This window comes from Cupressus sempervirens, chromosome 3 (assembly GCF_028749045.1).
Source record: "Cupressus sempervirens isolate cs-2001-9-10 chromosome 3, ASM2874904v1, whole genome shotgun sequence".
Classification (NCBI taxonomy): Eukaryota; Viridiplantae; Streptophyta; class Pinopsida; order Cupressales; family Cupressaceae; genus Cupressus; species Cupressus sempervirens.
The window spans coordinates 553,210,617-553,237,513 of record NC_143120.1 but is presented as its reverse complement, the minus strand read 5'-3'; the positions used below and the strand labels follow the sequence as shown (position 1 = coordinate 553,237,513).

The 26,897-nt window shown below is 36.0% G+C and overlaps 1 protein-coding gene across 1 annotated transcript in view; it reads right to left on the bottom strand.

The window, feature by feature from the left end:
* The window catches only part of GSH2 (glutathione synthetase 2), a 220,641-nt gene that overhangs the window by 35,249 nt on the left and 158,495 nt on the right, over positions 1-26,897 (bottom strand). The window contains exons 6-10 of the mRNA XM_089820872.1: positions 23,760-23,882; positions 23,563-23,643; positions 23,375-23,455; positions 23,050-23,119; positions 22,736-22,857 (exon numbers count right to left, since the gene is read on the bottom strand). Coding sequence (XP_089676998.1) covers positions 22,736-22,857; positions 23,050-23,119; positions 23,375-23,455; positions 23,563-23,643; positions 23,760-23,882 — 477 coding nt within the window. The remainder of the gene's footprint in view (positions 1-22,735; positions 22,858-23,049; positions 23,120-23,374; positions 23,456-23,562; positions 23,644-23,759; positions 23,883-26,897) is intronic.

Sequence of the window (26,897 nt, the reverse complement as noted above, 5' to 3'; positions counted from 1 at the left end):
CAAATACCACTGTATCATCCCTTCTGCTTCTATTGCTAACTATGGCAATAACATACAGTTAGAAGATACACTCATATTCATTTTTCACATAAATGAAAGACTGAAATAACAATCCATTAGATAAACCTATGTCTTGCCTATAGATATATTCCATGTTCGGTTGGAAGATCAATTAATCTAACTGGTTACCAATTACATTGACAAGAAAAATTGCTTTCATTAAAGGAAATAATTGAATCTATGATATAAATCAATCCATCATATCTTTTACTTGTATAAACATCATAAAAGTAAAATACTTGTTACCAACAAATGTTCGAATGCATAACTTGTCTTTGTTTGATGCATGTCCTGACATCTTGTGGAGAGGGGAAACATTGTCAGGGGCTTAACCTCCCAACCACGGACCCTTAAAATATCCCCACATAATCTCATTCGACAAAGGCCCTCACTACCCGGAATAGACACGGAACACTATGTCCAGGCACTGAGCATAAATACCGGTTAGGAACAAATAACTTTACCACTTTATTGAAACAACAAATACCACCAAATACCACTATATCAATTAGGGCATCAAATAATATTGTATCATTTAGGGGATCAAATACCATTATATCATTTAGGGCATCAAATACCACTATATCATCCTTTCTCCTTCCATTGCTAACTAGGGCAATAACATACAGTTAGAAGATATGCTCATATTCATTTTTCACATAGATGAAAGACTGAAATAACAATCCATCAGATAAACCTATGTCTTACATATAGATATATTTCATGTTCGGTTGGAAGATCAACCAATCTAACTGGTTACCAATTACATTGACAAGAAAAGTTGCATTCATCAAACGAAATAACTGAATCAACGATATAAATCAATCCATCATATCTTTTACTTGTATAAACATCATAAAAGTAAAATACCTGTTACCAACAAATGTTTGAATGCATAACTTGTCTTTGTCTAGTGCATGTCCTGACATCTTGTGGAGTGGAAACATTGTCAAGGGCTTATCCTCCCAACCGCAGACCCTTAAAATATCCCCATATAATCTCATTTGACAAAGGCCCTCCCTACATGGAATAGAGATGGAACACCTTGTCTAATCATTGAGCATCCTGGTACTTGATTCAACCACTCGACTTGATAACAAGGTACATATTGGACAAACATGAGCTTACTAGGATGTCATATAAAACATATCTTAATTTCAAGTATTGATGTTCAGATTTTCTGTTTCTTTCCTTTGCAGGGATTTCTTCCTCTTCACCCCCTTCCATTGGCTATTCTAGCCAGGGTGAGTCCTTGGAGAAATTAACTCTCATTTGTATATAGATCATCTCAATTTCTATCCATGGGAGTACTATCTTGAGCAATGATAAGTTCAATTCTTACAATTTCAGAACTATAGAACAAATTTCACAACAAATGTAAGACGAAGAAGTACATAGATCACAAGCATTTACGCATCTAGCAACTCTGCCTTTATTTGAAGCAAGAGTCATTTGAGAGAACTTGAGAATAAGAAAAGTCAAGTGTATTAACTTAGACACAATGGTGTTTATATGTTATCATTAAACTCGATGCATTTTTACAGAGCATATCTTCAGGTGCATAGACATAATTCATAACATTGAAACAGATTGCCACAGAGTAGGGATATAGAACTATAACTGGTGCATAATACAAAATCATATATATATATATCAAATGCGTTGATAGAGAGTGCACTATCGAGTGCTAAGACACAGAATTCATAACCTGGTCAATGTTTCCTTGATAGCTCAGCAATGCTCCAACCTCACGTCTTGGAACGACTCTTGTTATGATATGGCAGAGTTTGGGGGGGGGATTAGTTTCCTCTCCATCAATCGTGCTATGATGTAAATATATAATATTCCTATGGCTCAATGAGTCGCAGCGTTTCCTTGCTCGCTCAAGGTAACAATTACAAGATCATCGGTTTCAAGCTACAGAGATTAAAAAGAAAGAAGAGAGAGGTAGTGCCAAGTGTACTTGGTCGTCTCACATATAAGTTGAATTTATTAAAGAGCTCTATTGAAAAACATATATATATAATAGCATGATGGAATCATTTAAAAATTATATATATATATTACTTTAATATCCTGGTGGTATCATATATATATATATATATATATATATATATATATATATATATCATAGTACGAAACTTTTTCAAATTAGTTTCGCATTACTCTAAGTTTAGTTCATTATCTAATTGGTTAGTATTGATCAACCAATTAGTACCAATTGATATAATAGACTCTTCTACTAAAGGCTTTCGTCAAGTCTTTTTTGTTTTTTGGTTTGTTGAGCCTATGCTTGATTTTTGAGGCCTTCATCGTCATTTTATTTGCTTTTGAGTGTGTTTCTTGGTTTTTAGTCCTTTGATTTTGCTCAAGACATTGCTTTTGGTTTTCCCTTCGATTTGATCTAATCTAGAGCTTAATCAGAGTTGTCAGTCAAAAGGTATGGCCATTTGAGTGCCCAAAAAGTGGACCTTTTTAAAATAACAACACAAATTTAAAATATCATGTTATATTTTTAATTTGACATTCACTTTTCGAAAAATATTACTCAAATTCACTTTATGTTATGTTTTTAATTTACTTTATCAATTAAATTTTCACTTAAAGTAACTATAGTGCACTATATGTTATATTTTTAAGTTGAGTTGTTTTTTTATTTTTCACTTAAGTGACTACATTAACTATATAGTTCAATTTAATTTTTGACATTTAAATCAAAAGCTCTAGTAAATATTACTTGTTAAATGATATTTACACATTATATTGTTAATATAATAATGTAAATATAATTTATGTTCCACTTAAGTAATATTTTATCAAAATTAAATTGACATATGCTTATTAAAATCACTTAAATGTGTCAAAATCATTTAAAAGTGGACCTGTCATTACATGTAAAATCCATTTAAAAGCCATTGCATGTAAAACTCAACTTAAAGTGTAAAATCATTTAGAAGTGGACCTTTGTGATGCCATTGCATATAAACTCACTTTAAATGTGCAATGACATCAAAAATATGAGCTACATGTATTATATGCATATGCACAAAAAATGTGACCTTTTGCCTTGAGTTGCATATGCATGTAACTTAAACACGTCTTTACACCAAAAATGTGAGTTTTTACACCGAAGACATGTATTTGCACTTCCCAAACCCGTTTTTGGACAAGAAACACATTTTTAAAACATGCATATGCGCCAAAAACGTTTGTTTTTTCCTTGGGAGAGTCCATTACATGTTTTTAAAACATGTAATGGCCTCTAAAAGGTACGTTTGGTTCTATTGTGCATATTTAAAACATGTAATCACACAAAAAAGGTTTGTTTTGCATTCAACTTCATGCATTTGCTCTTCCAAAACCCGTTTTTGAAGAATTTCATGACATTGGCCTCCAAGAACCCATTTTTTCTCCTAGATTTCTCCATGAAATGACTTGAAATCTTTCCCTCAAGAGGCGTTCTTGCATCCTCATGCATTCCCATGCATTTGGCAACCTCTTTCATGCTAAAACATTTTGTTTCAGCCTCATTTGGGGCCACGTTTTGGACAAAAACACCCAGAACTGGGCCTTTAAAAGTCACGTTATGGCTTAAATAAGAGTCGTTTTGGCATTTCAATTCATATATATACTATTGAAGAACACGTTTTTTCCATTAGATGTCAAAAAAGCTTCACTTCATGCCTTTTATGAATCACGTTTTTGCTAGAAACACCCAAATTTGCACCTTTAAAAGTCATGTTTTGGCTCAAATAAAAATTGTTTTGGCATTTCAATTCATATATATACTATTGAAGAACACGTTTTTGCCATTAGTTGTCAAAAAAGCTTCATTTCATGCCTTTTATGAATCACGTTTTTGCTAAAAGCGCTCAGAAAATTGGGGTTCTTATCCACTTTTATGGGTTTTAAAATCACTTTTTTGCATTTGGATCCATGTATTAGCATTTGGGGAAGTTGTTTTTTGCATTCACAAGTCAAAAATGACTCAAAAACATTCATTTTTGGGCTACATTTTTGCAAAAATGGCAGAGTTTGCCATAAAAATGTCACGTTTCTGTTGAAAAAGCTCTAAAAATGGCATTTCCAGCCCGTATTTTTGGATCAATAGGGGTTGTGTTTAAGTTTTAATGCATGCCATTGCCTTGGAGACCACATTTTTGGCATTCTCATGTCAAATTTGACTTTTCATTGCTTATTAATATTTGTTGAATGCAAGTATGGAAGAAGTCCAAAAGTTGTTTGAAAATCCAGATTTGAAGAAGAATTGGTCTTAAAAATCTAAAAATCTTGCAATTTTGGCTCATAACCTCCAAGTGGACATTTTCAAACTTGCTCATCAATTCATGCTTATCTTACTATTTCCATGCATATTATGGCTTGTTATTGCACATTTGTCTAGATATATGCCATGAATAGTACATTTTTCCTTTTAAAATGATGAAATGGTTCATTTTCATATTTTTGGTCTTTTGCCAAACTCCGAATTCGAATTTGCACGTTGAAATGGTTATCTTGTAACATGCTTGAGTCTTTTGCCAAAGGTACATTTCTCTTGTGTTTGTGTTTTTTTTGTTTGCTTTTCGGTTTTTTTTTCATTTTGGAGTTGCAAGTTCTTTCCCAAGAACTTGGTCATGTTTCACTTCACTCCACCTTCTATTTCACGCAAAAACATCATCACATTCCATTTCCATCTTTCTATGTCACAACACTTCGTATCTCATTCATCAAATGCGATTACATGTATTTCATCCCATCTATCATTCGCACGTACATGTAATCCCATTTTCCATTTCCATTTCCACTTATCTCACTTTCCACATCCAGTTACACAACACAATTACATGAAAAGTCTTACATGTAATTGCATCTCTAAAACCTGTTTTTGACTAAAAGTCACTTTTTAAAAGGTCAAAAATGTCATGTGTATGTTTTCTCATGTACTTTGACTTTACTTTTCTTCAAAGGCGTCTATAAAGTTCACTTTGCCTCAAGGCACATTGCATTCTTTCCTTCCATATGCACTTACACCTCCATGAGAAAATACATGTCATTTCACTTCCTTTGTCATTAAGCATTTCATCTCATTCTTTATACGCCCATTCGCATGTCATCTCACTTTTCGTTTCTCATTACATGTTGCATTTATATGTAATTCACTTTACATATAATGACATCCAGAGAACCCATTTTTGACTAAAGGTCACACTTTTAAAGTCAAAAGTTGTCATTTGCACGCATTCAAATGCGCCAAGCACTTTACTTCAAAAAAAAAAGAGTTAAAGGTGCTGATGAAAAGTTATTTCGAGTTTGCATCCAAACATCGTCAAGAAGGTTTTCAAAGTGTCAAAGAATCCAAAATGTGCCAATCTACGAAGGAGAATTCATGACAACATGAACGAGAAAAGCTTGATTACATCAATATTTTGAATGACAACAGACAATTCATCAAAGAGAATTAGAGGTTATCAAAAGACACAAGAACATGGTTATAAAGGTGAATGTAGTTACATAAAATACAAGAACTCACAATCTTGTGATCATCCGGGATAGCATCACCAAGTACAAGGCCTTTCAGGACAATCCCTAGGATTGTTTCAATTCTCTTTTTTCTTTCTTCTTCTTTCATGTTTGTAATTGAAGAGAATGTATTACATGAAAATGTGTAATTACATGTAATATGACTTACATGTGCAACTACATGTAATGCAAGTTGCATGTGCAGTTGCATGTAACCCAATAATTTCTCTCATTATTTAGACCAGGTCAAAGTTGAGTTGCTCTCAATTTTTCCTCCATCTTTTTCTCAACTCCTATGCCTATTTAAAGGAATGCCCCCTCATTGTAAAAATCATCTTTTGTAGTATGCAAGAAAGCTCTGCCACACTTGTGCAAGCATAACTTTGATTGTGTAGTACGAATTTGAGAGAAAAGCAAATAAAAGAAGCAATTGGATTCAAAGCTTTGGCTGTAATTTGTGCCTATTGTCTTTGATTCATATTATTATTGTGTGTTCAATAATAGAGCATAGTGATTTAAGAAGCAATTGGAGCCGAAGCTTTGACTGGGAGCGATTGTGGTAATACATAGACTAGATGCTTTGACTGTAGCTTGTGTTACTTTCTCAAATTCACAACAAATAGTTAAAATTTTCTTACTTCTAGAAGTATTTGTGCCCCAATGGTAGAGGTTTTTCTTATAAAATAGAGATCATCTACTTTTGAAAGTCTTTGCACCCCAATGGTAGTGAATTTTCTTATAAATTAGACAAGTAGGACTTATAGCCAAACCAGTACGCTTTCAATCAGTCTTTCAATTAGTGTGAGTTTATTGATATCACCATTTCCAGCTATTAGAAAAGTAGTTAGAGATTTAATCTTGCCCATTACTCGCTCCACGAGTGAGTGGATTCTTTTTTGAAAGCTAAGAGGAAAGAATATTGGTAACACCCCTTACAAAATCTCTCAACTTCTTGCTTACCTTGAGCTGATCCAAAGGAACGGTGAGAAGAGGGAGCCTTCCCTTTAATGTAGGAGAGACCTTGTCTCACACACTATGGTAGGTCATCCTATTTTGCAACTGGAGTTTACCCAAAAATTGTCGATTGCAAAATATCCACCCAACACTGCCTACAAGGAAATTCTCTTTATTTAAATCATACTACCATAACAAGTTATTAATCATAAACAATCACAATGGCTAGCCGCCTTTTCAATTCCCATGAATTCATGATAAATAACCAACTTTCCAAAATAGCATTATAATATCATCATAACGGTTAGTTATCATGCCAACCTCATATGAGATTACAACGATTAATCATCTTACCATTTCACATGATTGTAACTAATTTTACTTGTCAACAGACTTCAGATGATACCTCAATGGTTATATGACATTTCAAATGGAGACAAAATTAGGATGTAACAATATTGATGTTATGAACAAACTTTGTTCTTACCAGAAAATTTGTATTGACCTTTAAGGGGTCATATAATTCATTTTCAGAAAACTATCTAGTTGAAATGGGTGCTAAAGCATATATTTGAATAGCTGAATGGATGATTTGTAAACACCAGATTTGAAAAATGGAAGAACATGTCTATAATGGTGAGCAACAACCATAAGTAGGATATATGGAAGACTCATAAATGTAATATTTCTTCACAAGTTTTTATATCAAAACTTCAGAGTATAAGCAGAAAATGCCCAAAATTCAGTGTCTTCAAATGCCCATATTTTAAGAATTATCATGCAGCATTATTGTAATTTAATAATTATTAATTGGTTGATATTATAAATCAGTTAACATTATTTTTATTTTTTTTTAAAAGAAGAGCAAGTAATGACATTAATTAGAGTGGAAAAGATGTATTGATGAGCTCAAGGACTTCTTAGTTTGTAGACATGAGGAGAGTATATAGGGCATGAGGAAAGCATATAGGGGAGTTGAAGAAGACTCGGGCAAATTTGACTTTTCCTTAGAGTTTGGAAGGCATTTATGGTCAATTGGAACATTTTTAGGGGCAATTTTGCTACGTCATAAGAGAGACTTTTTCATGCACATGACTTCACTTTTAGGGAGTGGAGTGGCCTATTTTTGGGGCTATTTTCTTGCATTCGACCCTAGTTGGTTGAAAAGTTGTATTTACTGAGTTTTCACTCACTTTGTGGTCAGTTCATGCTTTTTGTAGAGAAGACAGTGATTTTTGTTTAATCCTAGTTCTGCACTATTTTTAGTATTGTATCTACATGTTCAATATATTTTGGTAGAGAAGACAGTGATTTTTGTTTAATCCTAGTTCTTCACTATTTTTAGTATTGTATCTCACATGTTGCATATCTATCTATATATATTGGGAGTCATTATTTTACATTTCAGACCTTCTAATGCATTATGGAATTAGTGTATTGAATACATCATTGACATAAATTGTTAGTAAAAGCTTATTTTCCTTTCATTTCTATCTTATACAAGTGCCTATTCTGTGGTTTTTAAGTGTCTTGTTGCATGTTACAAATTGTCAAAAGAGTTCATTTTAATGTGTTGTAGTGATGAGTTGATTTCTTCCTTTCTTTTTTTATGCATTCTCAAGCCTTTCTATGAAATATAAATGCATGGGCATGAAGGTGTGATTTGTGTCAATTCTAAATGCATGTAGGGGTTATCCAAGTAATTACTAATTTTTGCAACTTTAAGTTTTGGTGTATCATCTTCTGTAGCAATAGGTTGCAGTTCAAGTTTAACTCTTACCCTTTCCCTTCAGAAAAGCTTTAGCTTTAGGTGATACTCAAGGAATTCGGCTTCTCCAGAGGTTTAATTCGGCTAAAGGTCACCCACAACCTTGAAATAATTCTATATTATGTCTAGTTTTATAAAGATTAGCATTGGGTGTAAGTCTGAGAGATAACTATTTTTGGGCGCCTGGTGGAACAAAATATTGAGAGTTTTTCGGTCTTTTTCAAGCACTTCGGAGGCAAGAAAGGTACGCACTTGAAAGCTCTATAACAAAATTCACTGGTTTGAAGCAGATTGGGTTGCTGCTACAACAAAGTGAAGTCTTGTTTATTCTCATTTTCAATATTTTCATGACCCTATGGTTTATCTAAGCATTGCTTGTCTTTATTTTTATTCATGAGAACATGGCCTATCATTTCCCATTTCATGGAAATCATGTTTTTATACCTCCTCACCAACCCCATCAGCAAGTTTCATATGTTCACCAGCATGGTTATCAACAACCACACGAACATTCACATAATTCTTCCCAACATGTTTCAAACATTAGCTTGGATTAAATTTTGACAAATTTTAAAGAGTAGTTGAGAGTTGTAGAAAAGGAGCAAGAGTATAACATGTTGCAGGAGGAGCTTTCTTATCACACACTTGTTCATCAGTAAGATGTGGAAGCCCAAAGATGTACACGAGTTACTTGCCAAACAAGTCACAGTTAAGGAGGAGAAAATGAAAATGTTGATAGAATAAGTGCAAGAGATTGAGGCTCAATCAACTGCTTGTGTCCCAAATCAGTCTACAAATCAAGAGGTCTCCAAGCCCGAGATTCCAAGTTTTGGGAGTTATAAACCTCCAAAAGAGTTGGGACGACCTTTATTAAAGCTTAGGATTGAACATGAAATCAATTATTACAGTCAGTCTCAAAATGCAGTTGAACCAAGAGACAAGGGAGGGTATCAAGCTATCATTGCAGCCTACATGGACTATGTATCCTAGTTATGAGATGCCAAATCTTGTTAACATTACTCCATGTGAGCTAGTTCAAATCAATAAGGATGGAAGAGAGGTAGTTGTTGATTCTAAAGTGGTAGAGCAACAGAGGTCCAAGAGCAAATCCATCTAAGTCAAGAGGAATCAAGCATGTTTGCTAAACTGCCTACATATTTTCAGCATGATAATGAACATACCTCATTGGCTGCAGGAGAGGATAATAAACAGGAAGAAAGGGTCATGTTTTCTTTAAAGAATTACCTTATTTTTTGAGCAAGATAAAGATGATGTGATTCCAATCACATTATCACAGCAGCAAAATATTAATGAGACAAAAGTTAACCAAGTAGTAGAAGATTGGTTTGACAACAATATAACATTTTTTGTGAAAACCTTGCTTTTAAAAAGTTAGAACATACGCCTATTGAAGGAAGCCCTACTTTGGAAAACATTTTTTCTAATGATTCTAACCCTGAATGCAAGATGGAGCCATTTATCAAGACCATTCAGCAAGTTGATAGTGTGATAAGCTTCTAGTTGTCTTGATCATAGGTTAAAAACACTGTGGGTTTTTGAAAATATCATGATATATCGCACAACAATTTGAACCCCAGTTTTATAGCAGCAAATACTGGTGCCAAGATATCCCAAAAAAAGGCAATGTGATTCCCCAAAAATAATGTGAGTTCCGAAAAATTTTTGTGGCAAGAAAACGTGGACTAGTCAACGCAAAAAAAAGGTTTAAAAAGTCAATAAAGTTTAGGTATCGGTATCGCTTTCAAATTCATTCCCCAAAAATGCTAGGAGAATAGGCAACAACCGCTCATGGTATCATTTCTATTGCTTTTTGCACGTCATCACAAAGCCATCTATGGAAAGAGCAGATGTTTACAGTTTCTTTGCAATGACATAGTCTTCAGTTTGACAGACTTGTGAGCTTCAGCTTTCCTGAGGAACAATCAAGAAAAGGTATTTGTTGTCTCGGAAGCTAGGTTGAGGTATTTGTTGATTGACCAATGTCAAGGCATGTACTCAACCAACTGAGCTGAAGGAGCCAATCTATCAAGCTTGCACTGACCTATCTTGAGCAGATTTTATCTTGACTTTCCAAGATCCGCAAATACACTTTGCAACCGCAGGTGCTAGGTATTTTTGTATATTTTAATATGTATTTTTTAATTTTGTCAAATGTTGATAGTCATCTACAGTCTAAGCCTATATAGAAATAAGTTATAAATTTTCTTTTGCTAAAAATAATTATTATATTTTAATTATTTAAAAAATTTAGTACTAAATATTAAAAACTGTAAATTACTAAATTTTAAATAGATGCAACATGAAATATAAAATCTAAATTAGCGAAAAAACCAGTCAAATTATTAATACTGTTATTATTTAAAGTTTAATACTGATATAGAATTATTAAATTATTAATAATTTTATAATTTAATATTGTTATATATTATTATTGATTTTTAAGAACTATGAATATGAAATATAATATATAATATATATAATAGCATTTGCCATTTTATTGTGTTCTAATTTTTAAGTTTTTATAAGATTTATAAAATATTAAAATTAAATAGATTCACGATTACTTTATTTTAATAGGTTTATCAATTGTCACTATTAAATAGACATTCCAATCTTTATTTTGATTATAAATACATTCTAGTTTATTTTGTTTATAGACTCATTCCAATTTATTTTAAACCCGAACAATTGGATAGCAGTCCTCACCCTCCTTGTGATAAAAGTTGGATTACAAATCATTAAACTTTATATATTCATACTGTTTTAAAATTGCTGCAAATTATGTTTGTATCAAACTTATTTAATAATTCATTGTTCATTCTTATACTTGCAAACTTCAAGTGGCAGTGACATACCTATAGAACCAGGATGACTAGTGATGGTAGAGGTAAGGACCTTTTATGGAAACATGGGATCTCAGGGGTAATCAATGGACATGTTGAATGTACCCATTGCCATAAGCATATGACTTCAGGCATAAGCCGATTGAAATACCATCTTGCAAAGATTCTATGCAATGATATTACATCGTCTAAAGTGTGTTTGGAAGAGGTTACAAGAGAGGCTTTGAAAAGCCTTCAAAAATATGCACAAAGTAAGCCAGCAAAAAAGAAGATATTTGAGGCCATGTCAGCCCCAATGGGGACTTTTAGTTCTACAAGATCACAAACAGGTGGACAAAGTTCTTCTTCTATTGGGCCTTAGATAGGAGGATAGAGAAGTGTGAGTGGGTCTTTAGCAGAGTTTTGGGTTCCACGTAACACTCCTGCTGCTCAACCTGGCTTACTAGGTACTGCATGGAACAAAGAGATGCATGAGAAGACAAAGGTGGCAATTACGAGATTTTGGATCCGGAATGATCTTTCCTTCAATGCTTTATTTTTGTCTGGTTAGTGGTTCAAATCCCCAACTCCCTATGAGGTGAGTGGGCCATTGCTAGATGACAAGCTAAGAAACATTCATCAGCTTGTGGAAGAGCAAACAAAAAGTTGGGAACAGAAAGGTTGGACTATTATATCTGATGTAATGTACCCAAGTACAGAAGGGCTGGATGATTGACGAAGATGAGCTCAGAAACTTGTACGTTGTGGAAAGCACAATTGTGCAGTGCAGATGAAGGTATCCATACGGTGGAGAAAGGAGGGGAAAGTCAGTTTATAGCGTCCAAGATGTTCGTATGGTGCAAGGACAATGCCCAAAAAGGCTGTATGATGTCACCAAAGAGGGTTGTACAATGTCAAAAAGGTTGTATGGTGTCTTTCCTATGGTGGAAGGTGTAGGCCATATGACAAGATATATCTTCAGTCCATACAGGGGGAAGGTAGCAGGCCGTACAGCACAAGAAAGTGCAATATGGTGATGAATATATGATGGCCATACTTAATATTGGTCGTATGGCATCAAAGGGAGGCAATATGTGGAATGTAGACCAAGTACGAATGGAGGTGAAAGTCTCAAGATGCCACTATAAACTTAAAGATCACAATTTCTCAGATCGAACCAAACAAGAATGGAAATTAGAACACAAATAACCTTCAAATAGTATTTGCCAAAGGATGGTGCTCCGATTTTCCAGATCTGAGCAAAGTATTACATGGAACAATGGAATAGGGTGAGGGTTGAATCCCACTAAAACTGCACAAGCCAAATAGGGAAGATCTTTCACTTCCAAAATGGCGAACAACAGAGAATTCCAACAGGAATTCGCAATATAGAGAAATAATCCAAATTGCATACCTAAAGGCAACCTACATGTCATGCTTAAATACTCATCAAGGACAACCTTTCGGGGATGTACACAAATAGTCATCGGCGACACAAACTACGGAAACAAAATAAAAATGGGTCCAAGATATATTAAGTCAATCGGCCCATTAACAATAATTTGATCAATGATTTATTTTATAACGGGAATATTACAGTTCTCTCATCCCAAAATTTACTTGTCCTCAAGCAAATGCAATGTCAGGTGCTTAAGGATGTACTCGCCCTCCCAAGTCATGTCTTCCAATGGCAAGTGTTTCCAACGCACCAAAAATTCGTTTACCATGCAGTTTCGTAGTCTTCTTACATTCTTTGATGATCTCAGCTGGTTCCAAAATAAGTTTTCCTTCATTGAGCGGCAAAAGGTCTATGGCTACTGTGACGTTCTACCCTACGGCCTTCAAGCATGAAACATGAAAAACATTATGGATACGACTCCCCTCCAGAAGTTCCAGCTCATAGGTGACTTCACCAATGTGACGAACTATGCAATAGGCGCCATAAAATCATGGCTTCAATTTTTCTTTTCCCTTTTCCTTCAATGATGATTGTCAATATGGTTGGAGCCTGAGATAAACCAAGTCCCCTACTTTGAAAGTCCTCTCCATTCGATGTCTGTTAGCGTACATCTTTTGTTGACTTTGTGCCCGTTGTAAGCTTTTCTTCAAGTATCGTAGGATGTCCTGTCCCTCTTGAAGCCAATCCATCGCCCTTGGTGCGTGACTATCTCCTAGCACTGTGTCGATGAAGGAGAGGGGTTCATACTTGTACAGAGCTTTGAATGGTGCCATCCTAATGGACATATGATATGTGGTATTGTAACAATATTCTACTAGATGTATCCACTTGACCCACGCACGTTGTTGTGCCAAAACATAGTTTCGAAGGTATCCTTCGAGCCACTTGTTCACAATCTTCGTTTGTCCATCTGTCTGAGGATGGTAACTAGTATTTGGTGACAATTCAATCCCTACCAATCGAAACAGTTCTGTCCAAAAAATACTAATGAATTGCCCATCCCGATCACTGACAATGTTTTGGGGTAATCAGTGCAGACGAAGACTTCTCTAAAAAACAAATCGGCAACTTGTGCGGCCTAAAAATCTCAGGGGATGGTGAAGAAATGTGTGTACTTTGTCAATCTGTCCACCACCACGAAAATACAATCCTTTCCATTCACCTTGGGAAGCCCCGTTATGAAATTCATCGAGATACTTTCCCATTTATGTTCTAGAGTTGGCAGCGGTTGCAGTAACCCGATTGGTAGAGTATGTTCGGATTTGTTATGCTGGCAGACCACACATTCTCTTACATACTGCAACACGTCTCTTTTAAGTCCTTTCCATGAAAACCTCTCCCGGAGACTTCTGTAAGTTTGGAGGAAACCCAAGTGTCCTACCAAGGGTGAGTCGTGTACTTCAAAATTTTCTGCTTCAATTTGGATTTCGACACCAAAAATATCCAATTCTTATAGTAGATGATGTCATCCACCACTCTGTACCGATCATCTTGGGTGTTGCCATCCATTAGCTCACAGGCAAATGTGTTTTTGGAGTATTCTACCAACAAATGTGCGTTCTAGTTAGCTAAAATCTAGTTTAGTGAGCAAATGGCAGGTTTCCTGGACAAGGCATCTGCAACCACATTGTTCTTCCCTTTCATATATTCAATGTCAAAATCAAAAGCCTGAACCTTGTTTACCCATTTTTGTTGCCTCTTGTTCAAGTCTCATTGCTCCAAAAAATATCTCAAATTGTTGTGATCCGTATGGACAACAAATTTGGCACCAACCAGATACTATTGAAACTTGGTCAGTGCATGTACAATGGCTAACATTTCTTTGTCGTAGATGGAATATAAGCATTCTATTTGTGTAAGCTTCCTACTTTCATAAGATGTGGGGTCTCTATCCTACATCAATATCGCACCAATGGCTTCTCCAAATGTAATGCAAGTACGAGGCAAGTGCTCATTGCCTCTTTCAATTTATCAAAAGTGAGTTGTGCCCTTTCGTTCCACTAGAAAGACCCCTTGTAAAAGATCCATTAAGGGTGCGCCGAGCTGAGAGAATCATTTAACAAACCTCCGATAATAACTGCACAATCCGAAAAATCTTCGCAATTCCGAAAGTGATTTTGGGGGAGGCCAATCAAGGATAGCCTAAATTTTCTCCTGATGAGCTTGAACTCCATATTTATTGACAACATGCCCTAGGTACAATATTTTTGTCATACTGAATTCACACTTTGATTGCTTGGCGAACAGAGACTGTTCCTCCATGATACTTGGGACTCCCTCCAGGTGCTTCAAGTGCTCCTCCCATGTCCTGCTATAAATAAGATTATCGAAAAATACCAATAAGTACTTACATAATTGTTTGTTGAAGATGTGATTCATGCATGATTGAAATGTAGCAGGTGCATTTGTAAATCCAAACAGCATGACCAAGAACTCATAATGCCCGTAGTGACAAGGAAAGACCATCTTTTCTACGTCTTCCTCCCTCGTGCGGATCTGATGGTATCCGGAATGGAGATCTATTTTTGAAAAATAGACTACGCCATGTCATTCATCCAACAACTCATCTATCCTTGGAATGGGATATCTATTCTTTATTGTTTTCTTCCCAATGCACGGTAGTCCACACATATGCGCATCATCCCATCCTTCATTTTGACCAATAACACTGACGACGTGAAAGGGCTAGAACTGGGATGGATCCACCCTTTCTCTAGCAGCTCCTGAATCATCTTTTCAATCTCATCTTTGAACTTCTTGGGATGGCGATACGGTGCGGTTATGACCGGTTTGACTCCTGCTTCCAACTCGATTGTATGTTCAAACCCTCGATGTGGTGGGATGTGGTGGTATGCCGACAGGAATGTCTATAGAAACTTTATCGTGGTTGCTCAAAATATTTTGGAGATTGTCATCCTAGAGACGTGTACGTTGTCCTTTTATAGGCTCTATCGAAACAAAACAATATGCAGCCCAAGCAATGTCATCACACCGAAAAATTGTCTCCATCCGATACACAGAAACTTCCTTTGAACCCTCATTTGCCATTTCGCAGAGAACAACCTTCTTTCCATCGACAATGAAAGTGAAATCCATCTATTTGAAACTCTAAGTGTATTCATCAAGTGTCTTCATCCATTGTATGCCTAGAATAACCTCCATATCATCAAGGTCCACTATGAAAAAATCCTCGGTCACTATGTGATTCGCCATTGTGATACTTAGCTGAGGAACAAGGTGCGTGCATGGCAGAAGAGTCCCTCCAGCAACTATGACTTGAAATCTTGTGTGTGTCTCTGTAGGTAGACCTCTTCGCTTCACCAGAGATGAGTTTATGAAATTTAGAGTGGTTTCGCTATCTAGCATCACTGTTACCCTTTGTCCTTGAAGGTTACCCAATACACGAAAAACTGTGCACCTTGGGCTACCAGCTAGGTCAATAGTTCCTCCGCATCGTACCAAAGTTGCAATTCTTTCCGTATGGTTCAAACTAACCATGTTAATGTCGTGGTGATATTGGTTGCCTTTGGAGAGCGTTTCTTCCTGTTCATCCTCATCTTTGGACACAACCTCAATGTAGTATATTTTTCCTTTTCCAAGGCATCTGTTGCCAGGCTCCCATGGTCCCTTGCAGTTGAAACATAATTTCTTCCTTTGGATTATCTTTGTCCCTCGGCAACGTCAGCAGTTTGTGGTGTAACTTCGAGAGGATGACATCGATGATGATGCCATACTTTGTGCCTTCTTAATAGCCTCCGACAAGGTGGCAGGATTGAACCCTTTTACCCAACCTTTTAGTAGTTCTGTCAGTTCATCCATGAAGAGCACTATCTATCCTATTTCAAAAATGTTCGTGACCAACACAAAGAGTTTCTAAAATTCCGCAATGTACTGGTCGACCGATCCAGTTTGCCTCAATTGCACCAAATTTTTGGAATTGAGTTCTGGATCTTTACCATCAAATCGATCTATCAATCTCTTAGTGAATTCCGCATTAGTTATTTGATTGTGCCCCAATGTGATGGTGTCGTAATGCCACCATTCATGCACAACTCCCTCCAAGTGCAGTGCCACAAATTTCATTGCTTCTTTTGGCATAGGATTTGGCTGGAAGTAAGTATCGGCCTTCATTACCCACACTTGTGCAGATATGGATCTAGATCCATCAAATGGAGACAAATTTACTTTACTCAATTTTCTTCTGAGATCATCATTAAAATATCCTCGGTTTTTGCCTCCCGAATATCTCATTCTCAGATCCGCATAATCTTTGTAGGATATATCCTCCTCAAAATTTGCATTCTTCCAGTCTTCTCTCAGTTGTTCTTACATCTCTTCAAAGGTTGGTTGTTTCCCTATGAGTGGTGCCCTGTCAGTGGGGAAAAAGACAACATGGAAGGTTGAGAGTGTGTTGAAGGAGAGTTTCATTTACCCGACACCGAGTCTGCATTGCGACCATTTTGTTCTCCGGATATTTTATTGTCTACCAACTTCTTGAGAGTCTCTTCCATGAGTCGCTGAGTATCAATGCTCTGTGTTTGATTCTTGGCAAGTTCTCTCAGTAGTGCCACGAGTTCGACAGCTATTGGTTCCAGTTCGACAGCCATTCTATTAATAAAATGCGTCTTCTTTTGACTATAAACTCTCATTCACTATCCACAAGTTGGTAGGATTGAAGCTTTGATACCACTATAATGTTCCCAAGTATGAAAGGGCTGGATGATTGATGAAGATGAGCTCAGAAACTCGTACCGTGTGGAAAGGACAACTATGCAATGCAAATGAAGGTATCCGTACAGCGGAGAAAGGAGGGGAAAGTCGGTTTATAGCATCCAAGATGTCTGTACAGTGCCAGGACAATGCCCAGAAAGGTCGTACGATGTCATGAGGGTCGTACGGTGTTAGAAAGGTTGTACGGTGGGTGTGTATGTTGTCTTTTGTATGGTGGAAGGTGTAGGCTATACGGCAAGATATATCTTCAGTCCGTACGGGAGGAAGGTAGCAAGCCATACGACACAAGAAAGTGCAGTACGGTGATGACTATATGATGGTCATACTTAATACTGGCCATACTGCATCAGAGGGAGGCAATGTGTGGAATGTAGACCTAGTACGGATGGAAGGGAAAGTCTCGAGATGCCACTGTAAACTTAAAGATCACAATTTCTCAGATTGAACCAAACAAGAATGAAAATTAGAACACAAATAACCTTCAAATAGTATTTGCCAAAGGATGGTGCTTCAATTTGCTAGATCCAAGTGAAGTATTACATGCAACAATAGAATAGGGTGAGGTTGAATCCCACCAAAACTGCACAAGCCATATAGGGAAGATCTTTCACTTCCGAAATGGCGAACAACAAAGAATTCCAACAAGAATTCGCAGTACAGAGAAATAATCCAAATTGCATACCCAAAGACAACCTACAGGCCGTGCTCAAATACCCATCAGGGACAACTTTCCAAGGGTGTACAAAGATAGCTGATGGCAACACAAACTATGGAAACAAAATAAAAATGAGTTCGAGATATATTAAATCAATCGGCCCACTAACAATAATTTGATCAATGATTTATTTTATAACAAGAATATTACATCTCATGGGTGGACTGATGGCAAGAATAGGACGCTAATCAAATTCATAGTTGCTTCAAGGGGGCAGTTGGTATTTATAAAATCAGTTGATGCCTTTGATCAAGTAAAAAATGCAAAAAATTTGTGTAACATGTTGGATGAGGTGGTAATAGAAGTGGGAGTGGCTAATGTCATCCAGATTGTGATTGATAATGCAGCTGCGTATGTGGCAGCCGGTAGACTTCTGATGGAGAGACATCCTACATTGTTTTGGAGCCCTTGTGCTGCCCATTGTCTCGACTTGCTTCTTGCTTCTTGAGGATCTAGGGAAACTGAGCTGGGTGGAGAAGGTGGTTGAAGATGGAAGGACTATTAAGAAGTACATCTACAATCATACATGGTCTTGAGTCTTATGAGAGAGCACACTAGTGGTAAGGATTTTGTACAAGCAGGGGTCACACTTTGCTTCTAATTTTCTAAACTTGCAAAGCATATTAGAGACATTGTTAGACCTCAGGTGCATGTTTCTTGATACAAAATGGTTAGAGAGTCCTTACGCCAAGAAGCCTGAAGCAGAGAAGATTGTGAGGATTGTGTTTGATGGTAGCTTTGAAAAGCTAATGGAGGAGACCCTCAAAGTAAGTTTTCAAATCTTAATTGATGATTTAGTATTTAATTTTGAAATACTTTCATTGGCTGATTTTGTATGTTTTATTATGTCCAGGTGTCAAAACCGTTGGTGAAGGTTCTATGAATTGCGGATGGGGATAAAAACCCCATAGGGTTTCTATATGAGGCCATGGATAGTGCAAAAGAGGTCATTCAACACTTGTATAAGTCAAATGAGACCAAATATAGACCCATATGGAACATCATTGATCTTAGATGGAACTGACAACTCCACCAACACATTCATGCATCATTGATCATAGGTGGAACAGACAACTCCACCAACACATTCATGCAGCTGCCTACTTGTTGAACCCCGAGTACTATTTCTCCAACACTTTTAAAGCAGATGCAAAGGTTCAAATTGGCTTGGACACATGTATTCAAAGATTGATTGTTGATATGGACCTCTGAGACGTCATACTTGATGAGTTATAGAGCTACAAGAGGGAAGAGGCATCATTATTTTCTTCTTTTGATTGCAAGCGTAGGAGATACACCTTGCAGCCCGGTAAAACAGAACATGCGTATAGTTTTATCATACCATTTATTTTGCTCATGAAGTTTATTGGAAGTTTTACCACATCATAAATGATTTTTTTAAGCCTTGCAGATCTGTGGTGGGAAGATTATGGTGTCACAATGCCAAATCTTCAACAGCTTGCCATCCGAATTTTATCGTAGCCTTGTAGTGCTTCTGGCTGTGAGAGAAATTAGAGTACTTTTCAAAACATACACAAAAGAAACCTAATAGATTGACTCAAAAGCTCCTAAATAACTTGGTCTATGTGAAGAACAACCTTCTCTTGCACGAGAAGAAGATGAAAGGGAAAGCTTCATATGCAGCACTAGACGTGGATGACATTGATCCATATTCAGCAAATTGGGTTGCTCCTCCTGATGGTGAGGGTGCAAATGCGGATGTGGGCGAATCTTTATTGACAGATGAGCAGCTAGCTAAGTTTGAAATAGAGGCAGATGACTGGGATGTGGATGTGGCAGCATGTGAGGAGGAACCTGAGCTTGGTCATCCATCAAAGGCTTTTGTGGAGCGTGAGGCAACTACTAGGGCACCTATTGAGGATGTTGCTACAGCAACTACTTCAACACCACTCACCCAGCAGCAGTGATCTTTTTTGAGTTTTACTCGTAGACGTAATTTATGATTGCTACTTTTAGTTTTCATTGGTACTGAAACTTGAACTTAATATGTATTTAGAAGTTGTAGATTCAAACTTTCATGGAGTTTGATTGCTATATGTATTGAACTTATTTATATTTTGATGTTATACTTGTTTTTCAGTTTATGATTCTATTACTATTTTAATCTACTAAGCATTAGTTGCTATGAAACTTGGAATTATTGTTTAACTTAGAACTTTGCTTCATATATGGTAGATATCTCAAATCATTATATGTTCTACGAATATAGTGTGTATGTATGCATTTTTAAGAATATTTTAAGAAATTGTATATTTTCAAATGTTCGATAAAAGTGTCGATTTATTGCCGAATTCTTCACCGAGTTTTTGTCAATTCCAATATTTTCATAAATTTTGGGTCAGCTAAGATATTGCCAATACCAAATTTTTAAACTATGCTCTCCATGATGTAAATGGTAGTATTATTGTCAATCTTTGTCCAATCATCAGTGCATTCCAAAGGAAACTCCCTCCACTAGGATTGTTGAATCATTACGGTGACACTATATCGAATTTAAAAGGAATCTCTTCATTTTGGGAAACCAGACTAGAGCTTCCAACCATTTTGTTTGAACCTAAAATAAAAAGCATTACAAATTAATACTGAATTAAAAAAACATTCATTAAAAATCAGCATTATTACCCCTTATTACGCATAAACACTTCTAAAATTGCTCAAAAAGTTATTTTTTATTCTTTTTTTTTTTGAAAAATCTTGAATGGAAACTTGAAAAAAAAAAAATTTTAAATCTCAGCTTTGATGGGTAAATCTTCTTTGTAAAATGATTCCTAATCTTTTAGTGTGCATTTTACTCCTTTGTAGCCTTCACCTTCATAAAAGTAAATAAAGAAACCTTGAAGATCAAACATTTGGAAGAAAAAATGGTTTAATTGAGGGAAAAGTGCCCTCTCCATGATGTAAATAGTAGTATTACTGTCAATCTTTGTCCAATCATCAGTGCATTCCAAAGGATTTCTTTCAGTCGTCCTTAGACCGTCTTATGAAGTATGCTTGGCAGTGTCAACAAGAGAAACTCGTCCAAAAGAGGGGAACTATTGTCATTCTCAAAAACCAATGTATGATCAGATGAGAGTTTATTTACTTGCAGAACATTATTTGTTGGTACGCAAACATCTAGGCCCTCATTAGAGAAGGCAGTTTCCACCAAGTGCTAAAGGTAACGTTTTGGTAGGGCCTGGATCAATCATATAAAGATGGGACACTGCCTCTTGCCACCAAGTAGATTGCTTCTAATTGCTATTCTGGAAAAAAAATGAGCAATTTGAGACCAAGCCAAACCATTTTCTCTTAAAATGAGTGACGCCCTTGTATAGATCCATTTTGATGCAAGTTTCAGCAAAAGTGGTACAAAGTTGATCTTAGTATTATCAAAAGCATGCTAAAGTTTTGCAAGAGATTCCAATCGCCTGAAACCCCAAATATCCCCAAAACTACAATGAAAGGAGAACTGCACTCAATTTAAGATTGTGGCAAAAGAGTCAGAATAAAATTGGAGGGTTACCAGTGTTTTAAGCACAGGAATTGATTATCCCAAACCCTTGACCCAGATTCTAAATGGCAGTTCTATCTTCCTCAATCTCACAATAGATAATGAAGCCTTTAGCACGAGGAAAAAAATTACTTGAGCTTTTATCAATTGTTTCAGGTCATTTGTTGCTAGATTGTGCAGCCCTTTAAACAGAGGCTGTGCAAAATCCATGAAATTTACCAATGGCAGTCTAGCACATGAAGAGCTTTCTGAGGTTTCAATACTAAGATTTGTACCAAAACTGACTTTAGCACCAAAGTGTTTGCAAAATAGCTGATGAACAAACCATGATTCAAACCCCTATTCTGTGTTGTCTATTGTTTTGTGATGAACAAAAAAAGCCTCCTTGACAGAATTTGGCACAACGGGCATGGAAAATTGTGGGCTTTCCAAAGAAGAAAAAGTTCCATCTTCCACACCCATATCATAATTGCCATTAACATATTTTTCGGCTTGATGCCAACACTCATGTTATCCTCGAGAGCCTCTATTTTTCAATTTTCAGTCTACTGCTCATTAGATTCATAAGCCTGTGACAGACTTCTCATGATGCAGCTCTGGAAAATCCTCACCTGAAGAAACTTAAGGATAAAACGTACTCATCAATGCCCTAGTTGTAGAAGTATTTTTCCGGAGCACCATAAGCAATGAGAAAAAGCAAAAATGTAGAATAAAAAATTAGTATTCCATTTTGATTACAATTTTTTTTAGATCTTATTAGTTGAGTAACTTGTTCCACATTTTCTCCTTGCCAAACTCTAACATGATAAAAAACTGTAATATAATTGGAACCATAATGAATCTCATAACATATTTTGCATTCACTTGCTTCAAGTCAAGAAAAATATTCAATAACAAATAACTAATCTCTTCTTAGTATATGCTTAAATTGGCTTGAGGAAAATTCAAGGTCAAGGAAGAACTACATCATTAAATATGAAGATGAAATGATAATAAAATTTTACCCACTTTCTGATACTAATATTAATCCATTATAAAGATTGCCTCTGTGTTATTAATCCCATTCATTCACAACATATTAGTGACTCCATGCCCTTAGTTGGAGACCAGTTATGACAAACAGGAAATACAAAACAAAACAAGATAGACATGCACAGAAACACGTGTATTGCACCTTTCAAGAACATTGGGTTTAGCCAATTCTTGCTGAACCTTTTTCGAGCCAGCAAGCTGATATGAAATTGATGGGCATTTGATGGCAGAAGACATCTCCAACATCAGCCTGGCACTCCACTCCTGCACTAACGCATAAAATTTGTTGAAGCAATAATTATCATGATAGTGAAACCAGAGTACATATGTATGGGATATTCAGATTGGATGTACAATTAGAAACATTGCAAAATGTTGGCATGTTTTTTACATTTAGAAATTACTAAACTCAATACCCTAACAGTATCATGTATCAAGCAAAGGTAGTATACATACTGCTTCAGAAGGATAATCAGTGGGTGTATAACCAGCCCTGAAGTAAACAACAGAAACAACTCGCTGTCCTCTGCTAAGATAGAAGAAGAATTATCATCGCTGAAATAAATAATTCATATTAAGGTATTTGTGTATTACAAACTCAAAACTCTCTGCCATTAAATAAAAAGGACTGGCATTAAATAAAAAGAATAATTATATTTTGCTCTAATATATTATACCGTCTGTAAAAATGACAAAGGTTTGACATAAGTTCAACAAAGAATAATAAAAAATTGGAAAGCTTGAAGCTAAATTTTCATATTGTACTTTAAAGAATGCTTACATTTGTAGACTTCCATTTGATAAAAGTTCTCCCTCAGCATCAATTTCAGCTAAAGTCTTCCGAACTGTTGACACCCCATATGTGCTTTCTAGTTAAGGTATCAGCAAATTGTCCTAAAATAAAAACCCAAGAACAATACCAGGCACCAGATTCTGATATTTGCTTCTAAGCAGTGTAGATGAGGATATAATTCTTTTAGGAGCATACAAATCCAATGTTGATCATACATATTACGCTCTTCTGGCTGCACAACTACCAGGACGATAGAACTACCAAACTATTTTTTATTAGAAATAAGACCAGATCTGTATTTACTGCCAAATGATAAAAAGAAAACAAGAGCACAAAATGCACAAGAAAAAACAGATGATTGTTTAAGCTTTACCTAAAGTCATTAAACTCACTCCAGGCAAGCGCTAATGCCTCTGCATATCTCTTCATTGCAGTATTTTCAGGCACTCTTTTTGAATCCAAGCATTGGCGATCCCCAAAATGTTTGATCAAATATCTAAATAGCAGATCAGAGCAACATGTTATCTGTAATCACATATATAACCTTTTGTTTCTATTCTATCATTTCTATATATCAACCAAAAACCAAATAGTTGGGAAGATGAAAATATCATTACATTATGGGTAATTGTGTACCTTGTAAGCATACTCTTTGGCCATATATAACATGTTATTTTTCCAGAATGTAAGCAAATGAATGTTGAAATAGTGTTCCACAAGGATTTGTCCCTAGGGTCCAGATGACATCTTAGGGACTAACCAGCCTACTCTACACGGTACATAGAAGTGGAAAAGGTAAACTTTTAAAGGGAATAATGCTAAAAACCATTGTTACTATGATATAGGGGTACTTGGAGAAGTAGCAGTACTAGTACAGCTAATTTCCAAGGAGATGAGGATACATGGAGATGCAATTTTTTTAAATAATTTAATACTTACCAGAAAATATCATGAAATTCAACTTTGAAAACAAGAATATTAAATCAGTCTACAAGAATAGTAAATAGCAGAGCCAATTTTTCTTTAGACCATTGCAGTGACAGGAAATCAGTCATAAAATTGGTCATATCCCTCTCAAAAAGTCTACACTGTCAGTAGACACAATCACTATAACTTTTCATGCATATTTATGTCCTCCAAAATATCAGAATGAAACATTATGCAGCCTTATTTTATTATATGCCTTCCATTTTCTCCTTTTAACATATTTTTCCCTAAGGTTTTGGGCGGAGATGTCAAATTATGGTTGGAAGACTTTAGAGATGGCAAGAGACGATGGCGAAAAGAACCCTGTGCATTCGGATGTATCTGGGCAATTTATTTACTTTTTAGATTTTATGTTCCTTGTAGTTTGTTTAAGTTATTTTGATAATTAACCTATTGTCCCAAAAACTCTAAGTGGCATTGCTATTGAATAGCGAAACAAAGTTTTCAGCCAATTGGCCGTTGTCCCTAATAAGCCTCCCCTAACACTAAATCAAAATCAGAATTTATGTCACTGCCACTATGAGAAGTTCTCTCATCCAATGGTGTTGGGTCACTACCACAATGAGAGATTGTCTCATCTGAATTGGGCCACAAGCAAGACATTGTGTGCCTCCTATCAAATCTGTGTAGCATCTTCAAGACCAACATCACAATGTGCAACTAAAGTCTTGTGATACTCGATAGTCTACCAATATAAAGCAACAAGGCAATATGCACGACCACTAGCTTCTCTAATAGTCTATAGATAAGCCTATTCCTCTTGACTGAATGGATTGAGCTACATGTACACTAATTCCTTTCTACAATAAATGAAGTAGCAACATGTGAAAGGAGAGAAGTGGCAAGCATCCTTGACTCCAATACATCCTTGTCTTGCCATGTCTACTATCCAATAGGGTCCGACTAAGTCTAACTCTATCCATCCTCACCTCTCATCTATTGAAAGTTGGGCCACAAAGACTCATAAAGTCTAACGATTGTGCTCAAATCTTACTAGACTTCTTTGTATACTTTTTTGCAAGGGTCCTCATCAACCCTTCTTCAACCTCTTCATGATCTAATGGAAGCACTCTTTTTAAGTCTTGTTGCATGTCATTTGGAATTTAGAGAATAAGCAGTCATATTAAGTGGGGTGAGTTGACTTGGTGGTCAACACCTCCTTGGGGATTCATGACATTGCTTAATCATCTCCTGTAGGTCGGGTCTCATCTAGTATTTCTATCGAGCATTCAAATTTTGAGCTTTTGGTGCAACGATAAATGATTCTAACAAGGTGTTCATCCTATCCCACCTCCATGTCACAATGGGGCTAATGTGCTCATAAAATCCCAAATTGGGATCTCTATCCTTTTTGTGAATTATTTGCTTGATCTATACATGCATATTGTCCAGTGTTTCATAAATCTCTCCAAGGCTAGGAGAGCTTCTATTAGCATATGTTATGAATTGCACATCAAGTGATATAATTGTTGTTAATTAGGATTGCGACTATAGTAAGATACAGAATCTAGCCATCCTATTGAAACATGAAAACTCTCTCAGGTGGTGGGTTGTCCTAAAACGAGAGATGAATCTCCGAAAGTTAGGCCAGTTCCTAAATAGTGATCACCGAAAACCTAAATTATACACGAGATAAGGAATGAAAAGTGAATGACAAATAATAAACACTAACCTAAAGGAGGTGATACACCGATGGTTTTGAATGTAACTCTAATCAAATCAACACAAATTATGCAAGACACAATTGATTCACAATACTCAAACAAACACACAACTACAAAAGTGATTCTATGCAAGGATCGGTATCTTCTACTTCAAAAGGAAAACATAAGCTTTACCAATTTTCTACAAAAAGATCAATGGACACAAACAAAGACCTGTAATCACACATATCAAGATTCAAATCTGCAATAAGGAATACAACTTAAATGAAGACGAACACAACATGAAAGTAAAAAATTTAAAATATTGGATAAGAATCAATGAGAAGGAACCGCTGAATCTCTATAACCAATGCTGAAAAACCTTTGCTACAAATTGCTCTTACAATAACTCAAAATCTGCAATGCGCAAAAAATTGAATTTGAAAGAAGATCCCTCATAATGAGGTAAATGTACAATATATAGAACTTATAACCCTAATTCGGATTTCAAGATCACGCCATGAAAAAATAAGTCAGAAATGATACAAACTATGAGGAAGCCCTTGAAAATTGTTGTCAACCACCTGTCCAACTGATAAATAACTAGAAAACTGCCTCTAGCTCCTCAAAATCATGCATAAAACCCTAACTCGGATCCCTCAAGTAACCCAAAAATATAGCATGTAAAATTCAACATAAATATGCAAAGTATGCATAAAACAGACTCTCACCATGAACTACATGCAAAACTGGCCTTTACTGCTCCATAAATCACCAAAAATAGCACTAAAGTGCTCGATTACCACATGGGAAACTTAAACTGCCCTTAGCCTCCAAAAATAGCTCCATGTTTGACTCCACAATCTAAAGTTCGATTTGTG